The 16288-nt window shown below is 46.8% G+C and overlaps 1 protein-coding gene across 1 annotated transcript in view; it reads right to left on the reverse strand.

Moving 5' to 3' along the window:
* The window catches only part of ANXA13 (annexin A13), a 70313-nt gene that overhangs the window by 11747 nt on the left and 42278 nt on the right, over positions 1 to 16288 (reverse strand). The window contains exons 4-9 of the mRNA XM_027132058.1: positions 8664 to 8758; positions 5436 to 5606; positions 2466 to 2499; positions 2288 to 2367; positions 603 to 671; positions 91 to 192 (exon numbers count right to left, since the gene is read on the reverse strand). Of these exons, the coding sequence (XP_026987859.1) occupies positions 91 to 192; positions 603 to 671; positions 2288 to 2367; positions 2466 to 2499; positions 5436 to 5606; positions 8664 to 8758 (551 nt within the window). The remainder of the gene's footprint in view (positions 1 to 90; positions 193 to 602; positions 672 to 2287; positions 2368 to 2465; positions 2500 to 5435; positions 5607 to 8663; positions 8759 to 16288) is intronic.

Here is a 16288-nt window from a genome sequence, read left to right on the forward strand (position 1 = left end):
AGTTCCACATCCCAGAACTCGGCTTCTTTGGGAAATAACTTGAGACTCAGTTTCCGTGCGAACTCCTTGCCTTAGTACTGGATCACTTACAACTTGGTAGGCTTGAAAGGTGGCTCGTAACTGTTTGTGATTCCTCTTGGCCAGGACTTCATTGAAGGTAAGCTCGTCCGTGCCCCAGCGGCCTTCCCCTGCCTAGAGGGCCGGGTGCAAACATTTTGAAAAAGCCTTTTGCAAAAAGACTGAATAAACAGAGCTGTGACCAGGCCTCCCTTACAGGAAACAATAAAATATGCACTGAATCTAAGCCACATTGATCGATCTGGCACTTTAAACTTCTAACCCACAAGTACACCTCACATATTTATATTATTTATACCTTCCCTTGTTCCAAAATGGATCTAAGGTGGTTAACCCCAGAATATAAGAATAGAAAAAGCAATTCTTTCAGGTTCATGAAGACCGTATATATGAAAAATATTTTAAAGATCATACTTATTTCCCAGGTAATTCCAATTCACATAAAATAAAGTAACAGTTGTTGAAAATAATGTTAATTAAAAAAAAAAAAGGATTTGCAGAGACTGGCACATCTGCATACTTACATCGTACAGATCTTTGGCATCCTGACCAGCTAGATCTTTGTCTACATTATCTCCTTCATCGCGATTAGCCTAGAAAAATCAACACATTGTTATTAACTTGAGTTCCTGCTTGGCCACAGAAAACAAAAAGGGAAAGTCCTAGAAAAGGGGGTGATTTCAGAGGGGTGGCCTGAAGCGAGACAAAACCTGGCAAAGTGGCAATGCTGCTCTTTGCTGCCATCTTTTGGGCACAACTGATAAACAGAGTAGCTTCTGTGACAACACATTTTTCCTTTTATTTTGTAGAAACCAGGGTCACTCACAAACCCCACTGACCTCTAAGAAACCTCATGATGTCCCCTAGAATGAGTCTGTTGGGAAGCTATTAGTCTTCCTTCCAAAATATCAAATTTCACTTCTCAGGATCCCAGCCCTGAAGAGCCCTGAATGTTGGTCATGGAAAGTTTTGGAGGTCTAACCTAAGCCCTTAGTGGAATTCTAAGATGACCCAGGTGGCCCACACTCTTGTATAATCCCCTTCTTTTGAGTGTGGGTAAGACCTGTGAATATGGTGAGATACCACTCCTGTGATCATATTATGTTTATATGGCAAAGGGGATGTTTATAGATGTAATTAAAATCCCTAATCAGTTATCCTGGGTAGGTCTGACCCAATCAGGTGAGCTCGTTAAGGTCAGAGATGGAAGAAGTCAGAGACATGAACTCAGGCTGGCCTGGAAGAAACCAAATAGCCATGCTCTGAACTGTCTGTGGGGCTACGACAGGGAACTGCAGATGGCCTCTAGGAGCTGAGTGGTCTCTGGTTGACAGCTAGCAGGAACACAGGGACATCAGTCGTACAACCACAGGGAACCGAAATCTACCAACAGCCAGTGAGCTTGGAAGAGGACCCCAGGCCTCAGATGAGATGGCAGCCCTGGCCAACACCTTGATTTCAGCCTGGCGAGACCCTGGCTAACCCGCAACAGGACCCCTGCCCCATGGAAACCGCTAGATCATGGGTCTGCATAGTTTAGGTTGCTGACTTTGCAGCAATTTGTTATACAGCAGGAGAACACTTATATACTCTTCGTGCTATGGGTGAAGCCTACTCTGTGTATTCTCTGCTATCAGTCTCTCCACATCGAGAGTAATGAAGCAGAGAAACACACAAAGCTCATAAAGGTGGGTGCGTCAATGAGAGTGCAGATGCCATCTGGCTGGGGGCCGCGGGGGCTGTGTCCTAGCAGGGCCAATTCTTAAAGCCCTGCTTTCCAGGCCAAGCTCCCTGCAGCAGTTCTTACAGGCCTAGACTTCGGGTGAATCCTGGAAGTAAGTTGTGTCATGAAAAGGGCCCTACTTGGGGTCAGATGGGCTGGTTCTTGCTCCTAAGCTGTGTCTTACTGTGTGTACACCTAGAGGTTCCTCACTGGCAAAGTGAGGTGGTGATGCTTAATGAGATAACTCACTAACAAAAAGGGATTGTAAACTGCAAATGACTAGGTGGATTGCTATGATGGGAAAAATGCCCATTGAATAATTTCACATGAGCTGGGCTGACAGAACACAGGTTGATGATCCCTCAGTAACATTTTTAATAAAAGAAGGAAATGTTTATCATCGAAATTGCCTTTTTCACCATGGTCCCATGCTGCCAAGGGCTGTTTCCCAAGATCATAAGGCAGGTTAGACCTTTTTACTTTTACCTGTAGCAGGGAGACCAGGATTTTTTTTAGGCTTCCACTTGTGTCACCTTTGACATCTGATTCAAGGCTCCTGTCAAATACTTTTGGGGAAGAAGAAAGGAGGAGAGAAAGCAGATTTAGTCTCCCAGAGGTATTTTGGAAGGAACATTCTTTAAAGTCAGAACAAACGGTCACTTACATCTTTGGTAGGCCTCTTTAATGGCGATGATTTCCTAGGAGAGGTAATAAAAAAAATCAATACTCCAAGGTGGGGTTAATCAATAATATAGGCAGAGACAAGCAAAGGGAAGAGGCAGGAGCTTGTCTCTGGGCACAGGATGCCTTTGTGACTTCCTCCAAAGGGGGTTGTCCCTACAGGTCAAGGTCTAGGCCTAGAGCAAGTCCCCAGCTGTGTGGAGTCCTTTAGCATATGTCATCCTTAGTTAAAAGTGAAAACATTACAGCTAAGCTAACATCTTCTTTCACTACCCCCTCACCCCATCTCACTCTCCCTTCCCCACCCAGGTAGCCAGTGTTAGAAGTTCAGTGCATATTTTCTCTTTACGTTTGTATACATATGTTTGTGCTACTGCAAATATATAGAACTGTTTTGTGTATGTGTTTAAAAAGTGGAATACTGTTCTGTTTGTTCTTTGACTTATTTTTTCACTCAGTAATAGGTTTTGGAGGTCCAGCTAGGCTTGTACGTTAGTTAGTCACCTAGTGTTTTTCTTAAATGGATACAAAAGGTTCCATCCTACAGTAAGCCCCTGTTTGTTTAGCCAGCCTCTGATTGATGGACATTTAGGCTGTGTTCAATTTTTCTCTACTTCAAACAAGGCTGCACTCAGTAAACAATTTGCTGTGTACAGGAGTGCAAGCCTCTTTCCAGGGTGTGTGCCAGGAAGAACTGCTTTACAGGCACACCTTGGAGATACTGTGGGTATGGTTCCAGACCACCCCTATAAAATGAGTATCATAATAAAGCGAGTCACACGAATCTTTCGGTTTCCCAGTACACACAAAAGTTATGATTATACTCTACTGTGGTCTGTTAAGTGTGAGATAGCATTATATCTAAAAAAGCAATGCACATAACTTAATTTAAAAATAGTTTATTGCGGGCTTCCCTGGTGGCGCAGTGGTTGAGAGTCCGCCTGCCGATGCAGGGGACACGGGTTCGTGCCCCGGTCCAGCAGGATCCCACATGCCACACAGTGGCTGGGCCCGTGAGCCATGGCCGCTAAGCCTGCGCATCCGGAGCCTGTGCTCCGCAACGGGAGAGGCCACAACAGTGAGAGGCCCGTGTACCGCAAAAAAAAAAAAACAAAAAAAAAACTTTATTGCTAAAAATTCTAACCATCACCTGAGCCTTCAGCAAGTCGTCATCTTTCTGCCAGTGGAGGGTCTGAAATATTGTGAGAAATACCAAAATATGACACAGAGACAGGAAGTGAGCAAATGCTTTTGGAGAAATGGTGCTGATAGGCTTGCTTGTTGAAGGGTTGCCACAAACATGCTATTTGCAAAATCGCGGTAAAACGAAGCGCAATGAAACAGAGTATGGCTGTATATTGCAATGGCTTGACCCACTTGGGAGCTGCCTCCGTTTACACTTGAACCAGCAGCGTATAAGAGCAGGCATTTCCCTACAGCATCGCTCATAAACTGTTTAAAATGAAAGTCATGGGGCAGTGATGGGGAGAAGGGAGAGGGAGTGATAGAAGATGAGGGCCAGGCAGATGTTGCTTCAGTGGGTGGGAGAGAGGAGGAAGCAGGTGGGGGCCGAACACCTGTGACTCTGCAGCCCCCTCCCCTTTCTCCTCCTTCCAGCCCACTCTCAGGATCTGCCTGAACCCAGGGCCTGCTCTCTCCCTGCTTTTCTTCTTTTTACTGTCAGATCTATTTGATTGAAAAAAAAAAAAAAAGAACCTGTTCATTGTTTGAGACCAGGACCTGAAAGAAATTAGGCTGAGGGTGAACCACGTGTAGGCAAGTGTGATTAGAAAAGTAACGACCAAATTAACCTTCTTGCCAAGGCAGGCTGCCCAAATATTGGCTGCCTGGTCGCTAGGACTTTGGTGCTTCTGGAAAGGATGGGAATATTGAGTAAGGAGAGTTGTGTGGTTGTTGGACTGAATTGATACCGCCCTCCTGTGCTAACCTTCCCTTAAGGCACAATCCTAACCTGAAACTCCCCAAATGGAGGGGTTTTATTATCCTTTGGGAAGAAGAGAAGTCCAGAGATGTTCAGGAAAGGGGTTTGCAGCTGTAGCGTGGAGCCTGGTGGTGCTTCAGGAGACGTGGGTGGACGGCACAGGCTGGGCAGCAGGAACCAGCCCAGGTGGTAGGCACTCGGGGGCTCAAACGGCACTGCAGTGTCAGAGCGCTGGGGCATCTTTCCTCGCCATCTGCTCCAAGTGCTGTTTCTGCTTCCTACCCGGAGGCCTCAAGAGTGTTGGATTTTCCTGGCATTTCCTCGCTGGACCTCCCCATTCTATGTGATGGGTGTTGTGGAAGAGGCAGGGGTTCCCCAGATAATGCCCTGTGGGCCCTCTCTTCTGATGAAGTCCTTGGCCCTTATGGGTTTTGGAACCAAAGATGAATGGGCTTCTGCGAGGGCCTTAACGAACGTCCTTTGCAGCTCCTGAGATGGTGGCATGTGCCCAAGGGACCAGGGGAGGACAGGATAGAGGACATGGAAACCTCTGGGGAAGTGGTGATGGCCCCGGGGGTGTTCACTGGGACCCCCCTGGCACCCCCCCACCCCCCTGCCTTTCCTTGTGCTCTCTGCTAGATGCAGCCATGCTTGGACTGTTGTATTATTTGTGCCAGGAGACCCGCAAAGTCAGGCTGGGAGGGTAAAGTAGAACTTTCCTCCTTCATGTAAAACTGTGCATCTCTTGAGAAAAATGAAAGCTGGATTGACACTGTGCTTCTGGAAGGATCTATCCTGTCAAGCCAGGAGCAGCGACACCAAGAATGACCATCAGAAGATTGGAAGAGGGATCTCTCCAGTGTGAACCAAGTGGACGCGTTTCTGCCCAGACACTTGCTCACCCTGTGGGTGGAATGCAGGGAGGACTTTCCCTTCTGGCTGCTGTAGCCATCTCTGGTGGGCATATGGACGCTCCCTTGGGAGTTGGTCCAGGGCTCGGCTGGGACTCACCTTATTGGTTTTCGTGCACAGGACCTCGATGAGCACCGCCTCATTCGTGCCCAGGCCCTTCATGGCCTTCTGCAGCTGCCGGGCGGCATACTCGCTGGGGTGTTCCAGAAGGGCCAAGGCTGTCTTCTCGAAGTATCCACTCAGCTCCTTCTTGAGCACCTCCTCCAGGTCCTGTGGGAAGACAGCGAGAGTCTTGTCTGGGAACGTGCTGAGAGCAGAGGGACAGGTGTCTGCTCTCCCCACCGCAGGACACCTGCTGTGGACACACGGGGCACAGTCTAGACTGGAGCTCTACAGGCATGAGTGACCTGGAGGACAGTCGTCTCCCAAGTGCCCATCCATCTGCTGCCAAGGCTGGCAGAGAGGCAGAGGGAAGATCCCCTGCTCAGGGCTGGGGACCCCAAAGATGAATCAAAGTAACAACCAGCATTTGCCGAATATTTTGGGGTTCAGAGAGCTTCCTCACTGATCCCTAAAACAGCCCTGGTAGGAGAGGTATTGCATTATCCCCATGGACTGAACCTCAATAAGATAAAGGACTCATCTCCAAATACTTGGCTAGAGAAGACTGAAATACAGGTTTGTCATCTCTAGGAGACCAGATCATTCATTGTCCAAGTTGAGATGCTTTTGACAGTGAAAGGGGGGGCACTATTAATAATTGCAGGGGGACAACAGGAATTAACGAGGGACTGTCCTGGGCAAACCTGATATACAGTCACTTTGGCATTTTGTTAAATTCTGAAAGGGACACACGTGGGAAAGAACTCAGGTGGGGGAAGGGAAGTGCATGAAATTCTCACTGGCACCCTGTTTGGGGCAAGCCCCTCCAATCACAGGTGAACCGCCTGCTCCTACTGTCTCCCTCCGACCTGATGGTTTAATGAGAAAAGCGTCAAGAATGGGCATTCAGTCCAACTAGAGTCATCAATGTCCCAAGTTAAATGCAGGACCTCAGAGCAGGACCTTCACACAGAGACAGCCCCGTGTGGGTCAGACTGGAAGCCGATAGACCAAATTACAGCATGGGGTGGGCCTGGCTACTCAGCACCATGGCATGATGTCTAACAACACAGTCACGAAGCTCTGCGACCTGGGAAATGTGCTTAATTTCACCAACTGTCAGTTTCCTTCTCTGAAAAATGGGAAGAATAATAAGACTTACTTCTTAAGGTTGTTGGGAGAATTAAATAAGACAGTCCTTGTAAACACTGAACACAGTCCCCGGCACATTTTCAATGTTCAATAAGTGATGATGATGATTATTTCATGTTGAAAGGAACTTTCAGAGAGAAGGCAAATCAACTATTTCTCAAATGAACCTCTGAGCTCCGGACCTGGGAGGAAAATCCCAGAAGATTTTTGTCCAAGGTCCTGGGATCTGCAGTCTTAATAGCAGGTTGTGATGTTACTGGCTCCATCCCATGGCAGTTGCTGCATCTAACCTGATCTTGTGAAGACAGGCCTTTGGTCAGTACTCTGGTGTGGATCAACCTGAAGACTGGAAATATTTTTCCAAGTCAGATGGGCATTATATAGAACCGTAGAGAAGAGAAATCCCAGCTGGCTGCTCTCGTACGTCACAAGGTTGAAAACAAATCCTTGTGTGTTTACATTCTGTTTGGACCTAGGAGCCAGCTCAGGATTCTTCGGCTCGAATCCTGGTTTCCTGCTAACTAGCTGTGTCACCTTGGGATACTTATTCTCTTTGGAGCTCAGCTGACTTTAGATTTGATTGTCTCTAATGTCTTCTAGCTTTGTGATATGATTCTCGATCACCTCTTTGGCAGTTCCAGCTGTTTGAAACACAGCTGAGAATTGGAAAGTAAGCAAATGATTGGCAGATGTAGGTGTTGCAGAGTTTTGTGCAACAGAGCCCCTGAGTCCTCACTTTGAACCCATTTACACTTATTTTACACCAAAGCTCAAGATGCCTGTATCTGACTTTCCATATCGGTAGGATATAAGTAGACACAGCACTTGAGAGGATGCTATAGTCAGGCGCGCTGACAAGGATGAAAGTTCAATGTCATTCAATTCAATTAAATGCAGCTGAACTGAAGCTGCACTTATTTTCACCAAGGTCATCAATGAGTGACATCGACAAGCCTGATTGTGAAGAGGGAAGCAGAAGAACTACAAAAGCACAGCTGTCTGGACTGTTTAATGTATAAATAAACAGCTTCTCTCATGGCAATGGATTCTTCAGGAGTGGAGGCTGGCCCTGGAGATGGAAGACTTAGATTTGAATGCTGGTTCTTTTTCCTACTAAGTGTGTGGTTTTGCATGAGTCATTTAAACAGATGCGCTCCACTTTTTCTCTCTGTAAGGTGGAGACAATCACACCTATCACAGCCTCCCTTTACTGGTAGGTGCCAGCATTACCCTGCTTGATTCTCACAGCAGCCTGAGAAGGGAGGCAAATTACCATTTTCATTTTGTGAGGAGACCAAGGCCTAGAGAGATTGTTGCTTCCCCAGTGACAAATAAGTAAGAAACTCCACCTCTATCTCTATATCTATTTATACATAGAGTTACTGAAACTGTAAAGGAAGTATAAATTTGGATTAGAATGCTGCATAATAATTCGTATTTATTTGGCAAACTGATAATTCTAATGACATTAAGAAAATGTTAAATCGTGTTCATGCTATATTAATAAAGAGAACAGAAAGCCTAATGCATTCTTAAAGATTTCTAAATGTAACACCATCAACAAGAAGAATGAAAGAAAAGATACGCAAAGAAAGAAAAAGGTGTTGATGCTTAACGAAATGGAGGGTTTTTTGGTTTTGGTTTTTGGTTTTTTAGTTTTTGTAACAATCACTTATGAAGAATATATCATTCTTGAAGACACCTGAATAAATGAAGAATTCTTACATAAAGACCCACCTGTGAAAACTGGTTTTCAAATCCCTGGCCTATCTATAAGTTAATATGTGGAATTAATCCAAATGAGTGGGGAAAAAAGACTGAGGAATCAACTTAAAAAGAAGTCAATTGGAAAAATAATGAGTTAACCAGTATTGATTTTACAGGCTGTTAACAAGGCCATTTCAGTTTTTCTGAAGTCAATTAAAGTTTTAAATGGTTGTTTCATTTTGTTTCTCTTGGGCTAATTCAATAAAGCTTTAAGGATAGTCCTCACTGTCTTGGGAACGTAAAAGAAGCAGAAGAGACAGTCAAGACCAAGGCCGTGCGCGCACGGCCGAGGACCCTCGGCGTCACCTTGCCATACGTTGTCTTGTACTTTTGTTTTATTTGTTGCCTCTCATTCGATGTCCTGCTTGATAGGATTTGAATGATGGTGGCTTCATCAGTTCCTGAAGTGCAGGAGAAAGAGGCAAAATCACAATGAGCAAGAAACAAGATGGACGTTTATTTTAGTCAATCTGGGGAAGCCAGGGTGGTGGTCACAGGCTTTGGTGGAACCTAGGTGGACCCTTTGGCTTTAATATCTTATGCTGAGAACTGTATTCTTTTCACTCACTTGACAAATATCCACTGAGGCCTCACACTGCCTGAAGCACAACGCTAGGCATTGTAGCGGAAAGAGGAACGAATATGGTCTATTCCTTAATTTCACTCCTTGGCATAAATGCAAGAGAAATGAAAACTTATGTCTACACAAAACTTGTATTCAGATGTTCATAGCAGCATCATTCATAATAGTCAAAATGTGCAAACCACCTGAATGTCCATCAGTGGACAGTGGATAATTAAAAGGTACTATATCCATACAGTGGAACGTTACTTGGCCAGAAAAAGGAATGAAGTACTGACACATTCTACAGTATGAATGGGATGGACCTTAAACACATTTTGCTAAGTGAAAGAAGCCAATCGCAGAAGACCTCATATTATGATTCCATTCATATGGAAGTCCGGAATAGGGAAATCTATAGAGACAGAAAGTAGAATAGTGGCTGGGGAGGGGTGGGCAGAGGTGTGATAGCTAAAGTGTAGGAGGTTTCTTTTTAAAGTGATGAAAATGTTCTAAATTGTGGTGATGGTTTCATAGTTCTGTGAATACATTAAAAACAACTGAATTGAACACTTTAAATGGGTGAATTGTATGGTGTGTGACTTATACCTCCAAAAAACTGTAAAAAAAAAAAAATATGGTATGTTCCTTGGTCTGCAGGTACTTAAAATGGAGTGGAAGAGATTAAGATATAGACCCAGGGCTTCCCTGGTGGCGCAGTGGTTGAGAGCCCGCCTGCCGATGCAGGGGACACGGGTTCGTGCCCTGGTCCGGGAAGATCGCACATGCCGCAGAGTGGCTGGGCCCATGAGCCATGGCCGCTGAGCCTGCGCGTCCGGAGCCTGTGCTCCGCAACGGGAGGGGCTGCAACAGTGAGAGGCCCGCGTACCGCAAAAAAAAAAAAAGATATAGACCCAAGTTGCTATAGTATCAAGCCCAACCATAAACTTGTTAATCTCAGGAGAGAAGTCCTAATTGGGAGCATGTGGGGCAGTTCCCCTTTAAACTCTTTTGAATCACACTCTTCCTAAAACGATTTTTTCCCTGATGTTCATAGTAATACTTGTTCATTATAGGTATTTGATCAGCACTGAAATGATAATGACTAAGAAAGAAGGGGAGCGTATCATTTTTTGAACCTGGAGACAGGATTGGAAAGATGACCCAGGTGTTGCAGGTGTGAGGGTGAGAAAGACTATTTGATCAGCGAACCCTGAATTCAATTTCTTCGGACTGGATTCAAATCCCTTAAACCCTATGACATCAGGCAAATAATTAGCCTCACCAAGCCTCAGTTTTCCCACCTATAAGATGGGGGTGATAATAGACAAGGCTATTGTGAGAATGAAATCCAAGTAGGGGTCCACGGTTGCCCTGAGGTGCACATGGGTACTGGGACACCGGGGAGCATACATGACCAAGTGCCCCAGGGCTGCCTCAGATCCAGGCAAGACTTGTGCTGAGGCCACTGTCCCTGGGTTGTCACCCCAGTGACTGAGCTGGAAGGAGCATCAGAAGCCTTCTGGCTCAAACTCGTATTTACAGAGGAGGAAACTGAGGCACAGCTCAGACCCTCTTCTTAGTTCCCGCATGTACATTACTGTTCGGCAGTATTGGAATTTGTCGACTGTTCTCTGCTTGAGTGCTTTGCCTCTGTCCTCCGTTCCTTCCTTCAGCCCCTCGACCATCTCCCTCTCAGCCTCCTCCATCAGCCCTTCTTCTACCTGCCCTCTACACTCAGCTGCCAGGTCTCCTTGCTAATTGCCATCACTCCCCCCCACCCCAACCCGTGACCATTGCCCTTTGGCTGATGAATCCTAAACTAGCACCTCCAGCCCTTACCCTTCCTGAGTTTAGATCTTATTTCCAGCTGCCTGTGGCCAGCTTCCCATGGAGATCCCAAGGCCTTTCAATTCCCCACGGAGCTAAGGCAGAGCTCATCCCGTCTATCCTTGAATCCACTCCCCACCCCGTTAATTTCATCTCAGTGTGTGGCATCATCTGAATTAGAAAATCCAAAGTCACTTTTGAGGGCCCACCTTCCGTTTCTTTTATTTTCCGACACCGCCACGCCCATCTGTCTCAGCTATGAGATGACTCCGCCCTCTTCATTCCCCCTGCCCCTGCGTAACAGGCCTGCTGGTTTTCATCCTCCCTGACACCAGGCTCTGGTCTCTGCAGCCTGCCTTCCACACTGCCGTCAGAATCATCATCTGGAAGTACGCGTGTGCTCATTTCACTCCCTAATTTTAAAACCTCTAGTGATGCTTCATGATTTCCAGAACTAAATCATTGTTCCTTAGTGTGACATTGAGACTTCCTGAAGCACGGTCTCAAACTGCTCTTCTAGACCCATCTCTGCACACAAATGCACCCAGCCTCACTCACCTCACCAGAGCCACATTTGTCGGTAGGTCAGGCACTTTCAGAAATCCTGAAACATTACGTTTCTGCTCCCGCCGTTCCTCTAAAGAGCATTGCTTATATATCTCTAGAGTCACTGCATGTTAGGTAAGCTTTCATCAGATTATATATATATAATATATACATAAGATTGCATGTATGTGACATTCTAAGCTTGGTACCTAGGCCATAGGGAGTGGTCACTGAAAGGTAGTGTGTACTATTAGGTGCCACGTACTGCCGTCTTCCTTGGGTGAGTGGGGCTGTTGGGTGGGTCTTGCCTGTCAGATCTGCTCTTCTAGGGTGTGGTACTATGCATACCACTGAAGGAATGAAAGATCTTTTTAGGACCGTTTAAGGTTTTAATAGTTATGTGTTTTTGTGAAATGCATACTGGATTTCAAAGACTTGGTGTAAAAAAAGGGTGTAGAATATCTCAATAATTTTTTTTAATTTTTTAAAAATTATTTGTTTTATTGATTTATTTTTGGCTGCATTGGATCGTTGTTGCAGTGCGCAGGCTTCTCATTGCGGTGGCTTCTCTTGTAGACCACGGGCTCTAGGCACACGGGTTTCAGTAGTTGTGGCTGGAGGGCTCTAGAGCGTAGGATCGGTAGTTGTGGCGCACGGGCTTAGTTGCTCTGCGGCATGTGGGATCTTCCCGGACCAGGGCTTGAAGCCGTGTCCCCTGCATTGGCAGGCGGATTCTTAACCACTGCGCCACCAGGGAAGCACTATCTCAATAATTTTTATACTGATTACATGTTAATGTCTTTAGTTAAACAAAATATATTATTAAAATTAATTTCACTTGTTTCTTTTTACTTTTAAAAAATGTGGCTTCTGGAAATTTGGAAATTCCATGTGTGGCTTGCATTATGTTTCTTTTGGGCAGTGCTGCTCCAAGTCTCACTTTTACTCTCTGGTAGAAGGAAGTTATGACAATCTGATCGCATAGGGGCTGTGAGATGATGAGACAGAGACTCTAAAAATTCGTATCTAGACAATAGTAAAGCTCTGTTCGAATATTATCACTTTGTCCATCCTGGCACTGGCAGACCTCCCACCTGACTCCTCTCTTGTAACCTGGCTGTTGCGGGACACCTACTATTATGTGTTAAATTGTGTCTCCCCCAAATACATTGAAGTCCTAACCCCCAGTACCTTAGAATGTGACCTTATTTGGAAATAGGTCACTTTCTAAGGTATGTAAGTAATCGAGTGAAAATGAAATCATTAGGGTGGGACCTAATCCAATATAACTGGTGTCTTTATAAAAAGTGGAAATTTGGGCACAGAGAGAGACTCACACAGAGGGAGCTGGTGTGAAGGGACACGGGAGAACTCCGTGTGAGTTTGGAGGATTGGAGTGATGCAGCTACAAGCCAGGGAACGCCTGGGGCTACCAGAAGCTAGAAGAGAGGCATGGAATGGTCCTTCCCTAGCACCTTGCAGGAAGATGGCCTGCTGACTTCTTGGTTTCAGACTCCTGGCCTCCGGAATTGAGAGGCAATAAATGTCTGTTTAAAGACACCCAGTGTGTGGTACTTTGTTATGGCAGCCCTAGGAAGCCAGTCCATCCACTGTCCTCAGCAGTATCTCAAGACTTCAAGAAAGGAATTTAAAAAAACCCTCTTCACAGCCCAAAGTCTGGAGATTTCCTACATTAGCCTGTTCCTGGCCCTCCTCTCAATGTCTGCTGCCTGTAAATAGCACACTTGGCAATTTTTCAGTGGAATTGAATTGGTTGGACTTGTACGTTAGCTCCTGTTCCGCTGAGAGATCAGGATCCTGAAGGAACAAAACACGGGGCAGATGCATTTTGATAGACGGGTTGGGAACAGGAGAAATCTGGGTCAAGGTTGCGGGAAGGGCTGAAGGGGGACCTGGCTGGAGATGGGGAAGGGAAGAAAAAGGGCTGTTGCCAAAGACTTCAAGCGTTTGACTCTGGCCCCAGCCCTCAATGCCACGTTTGGAAAGCCAGTGCTGGGAATTAGAAAGACTGCTCTGACCCAGGGGTAAGAGAGCTGTGCGCTGCTCCTAGGACAGCCACCAGCTCTGTGTCTGTGGACTGTTCACCTAGTCTCAAGGACTAGTTCCACCTTTACGGTTCTGGGAAGATCTAGCTCTCTGATTCCAGTTGGAGAAACAGAAAATTCTAGGATGAGTTCACTTGCAAAAATAGTCAGCATTCGTTGCCTGCCTCATTCCGGCTCACTTCCAGCACTTATTTCTGTCCTTCCTCTTCATTTCCTCCTGTAGCCTCACCTGCGTACTGTGTATCCAGTTACTTCTTCTGTGACATTGTTTCTTTTTAACCAGGGGAGTGCCAGAAATCTCACCTCAAAAGGGATTTCTTTTTCTCATAAAAAATCTCTGGGGCTTCCCTGGTGGCGCAGTGGTTGAGAGTCTGCCTGCCAACGCGGGGGACGCGGGTTCGTGCCCCGGTCCAGGAGGATCCCACGTGCTGTGGAGCAGCTGGGCCCGTGGGCCATGGCCGCTGAGCCTGCGCGTCCGGGGCCTGTGCTCCGCAACGGGAGAGGCCACAGTGGTGAGAGGCCCGCGTACCGCAAAAAAAAAAAAAAAAAAAATCTCTGAATCCAGTCCCCCAAATTTTTTTTTTTCTCACATGGGCTGCTCTAGCCCAGGTCTAGGGCCTCCGCATCTCAGACCTTTACCCTTACAGTTGTCATCTCTGGAAGGAGGCTCCCTGCCTCCCAGGTGGCCCATTCGCTGTATTATGCCAGCCAGGAATGGAGGGGTGCGGGTGCTCACCCCTGGCTCTCTCTTTCCCCTCGCCCCACATCTAATTTGTTACCACGAAGACCTCACCATTCACCTCCTTGGTAGCCCTGAGACCCACCCATCGCTCTCTATCCTCACCTCTGTCGTATCATTCACCAGAGCTGATCCCCAGATGGTGTTCCTGTCTTACTCTCACCTTTTCCAATCAGCATTCACAGTCTCCAGAGTGGCCTTTCTGTGGAGCAGATCAGCCTGGACCTTTCCACCTAGGCTCCTTCAAATCCAGAATAACAGCCTGGTCTCTTGCCTCTGCCTGCAACGTCTTTAGCTTCGGCCCTCACCTTTATTCCCATTCTTCTTTCAGGACTCAACTCGCTGGACTTTTCTGGGACACCTGCCGGTGTCCCTCACATTACCTGTCCTCCTCCTCTGTCCTGTCTCTGCCACCCGACACTGCAAGTCCCACGGGGGCAGGGGGCTTTGCTCATTGCAATATCCAGAGAAGGCTCTCAGTATTCATCAGACTTGACCTGCTGAGTGAACGAATGTGGAGTTGCATGCATGGAGAAGTTTGCACTGCATTATGATGGAGCTGGTCTCTGCATGGTTGTAAGCTGTGTGTGCTACTCACGTGGCCTGCACGTAGCAGGGACCAATAGGAAATCCTCTACTCTGTCGCTATAGTCAACCCATATCTGCATAATTCAGGAAAATTGAGCTGAAATTTTTAAAATAAGGTTTTTTAGACTTTCCTTCCTGAGTGTTTTTTTTTTTAAAGGAGAGCAGAAAGCAAAGCAGTCTGGGGATGTCCCAGCAGCAGCCGGGAGGTGGGGGAGAGCCTGGAAATGACTAGATTTCTCTTGAGCCCTTTGAGTCCGGGTATCAGGTTTATCCAGGGAGCTGTTCCCACTACCCAACCGAGAAGCGATTTACCGAACAGTGACCTCATTTTACATTTCACAGTATGTGTGTCATATAAGCAGTCTGTGCAGTGGAACGATTTCCTGTAAACATTTACAATGATTTGAGGCACTAGGGCCAGTCCCCAGTGGTTCTGGGAAAGACTTTTTTAAAAAAATGAGAAAAGAAGGAACCTCAGCTCTGACTGTTCATCTGACGCAGTAATTACACAGTAGAGGTCAGAACTGGGTGACCGTCAACCCCGGGAGTGCTGCAGGGCCTCCTGGCTTTGGCTCGTCCAGCCATTTTCTGGGAACACCCCGAGCTGAGTTTCAGCAGGGTGGGGACCTCTGGGTTTGAAGTTCCCTCCCCGATACCCCTGGGACTCTGGTGCCTAATGAGTGAGCCTCTTCCCAGCAGGCCCCAAAGCCAGCCACAGCCGTCTCTGCCCATAGCAGCTCCATAGCAGCTTTTCCCTCTAAGCCCCTGTTTTTGTGTTTCTCGGAGGGAGAATGACAAACATCCTCTTACATTTCAGAGAGGATAATAGGGGCTTCCTTGGTGGCACAGTGGTTGAGAGTCCGCCTGCCGACGCAGGGGACACGGGTTCGTGCCCCGGTCCGGGAAGATCCCACGTGCCGCGGAGCGGCTGGGCCCGTGAGCCATGGCCGCTGAGCCTGTGCGTCCGGAGCCCGTGCTCCGCAACGGGAGAGGCCACAACAGTGAGAGGCCCGCATACCGAGAAAAAAAAAAAAAAAGAGAGAGAGGATAATGAATGTTGGGGTCCACACACTATCCACACGTCATCTTCAGAAGGGCCTTGCTGGGATGGGGGCAACAGGGTGGGCATGGAGCCCTGAGAGGAACGCCTGACAGTGTTAACCAAGGAACGCCACAGGTTAACCAAGACCCAGACCAAGCAGGTACTTAGGAGCCAGGAAAGCAGGGGCACCAAAGAAACCACAAACAAGGAAATTGTCAGTTTTACGATATTTGTAAGAATCAAATGTTATTTTATGGTACAGCATTCTTATTACTTTGACTTGCACAGGTGGGTGAACGGCTGAGGAGTGCACATGAACGTTTTGAGGCCTAGGACCTCTGACCTCACTCTACCTGATACAGTGGATGCATGTGGCTGTTGAGGACTCAAAGCGTGGCTGGTCAGGTTGAAATGCTCTGCAAGTGTAGAATACATACGGTCTTTTGGAGACTTAATTCAAAAAACGGGACGTCAAGTATCTCATGAATAACTTTGATATTAACTATCTGTTGAAATGATATTTTTGATACAGTATTGAGTTAGCTAAAGTATAATTAA

Source organism: Aethalodelphis obliquidens, unplaced genomic scaffold, assembly GCF_003676395.1.
Source record: "Aethalodelphis obliquidens isolate GAN/ISIS:26980383/991018 unplaced genomic scaffold, ASM367639v1 scaffold41, whole genome shotgun sequence".
NCBI lineage: Eukaryota > Metazoa > Chordata > Mammalia > Artiodactyla > Delphinidae > Aethalodelphis > Aethalodelphis obliquidens.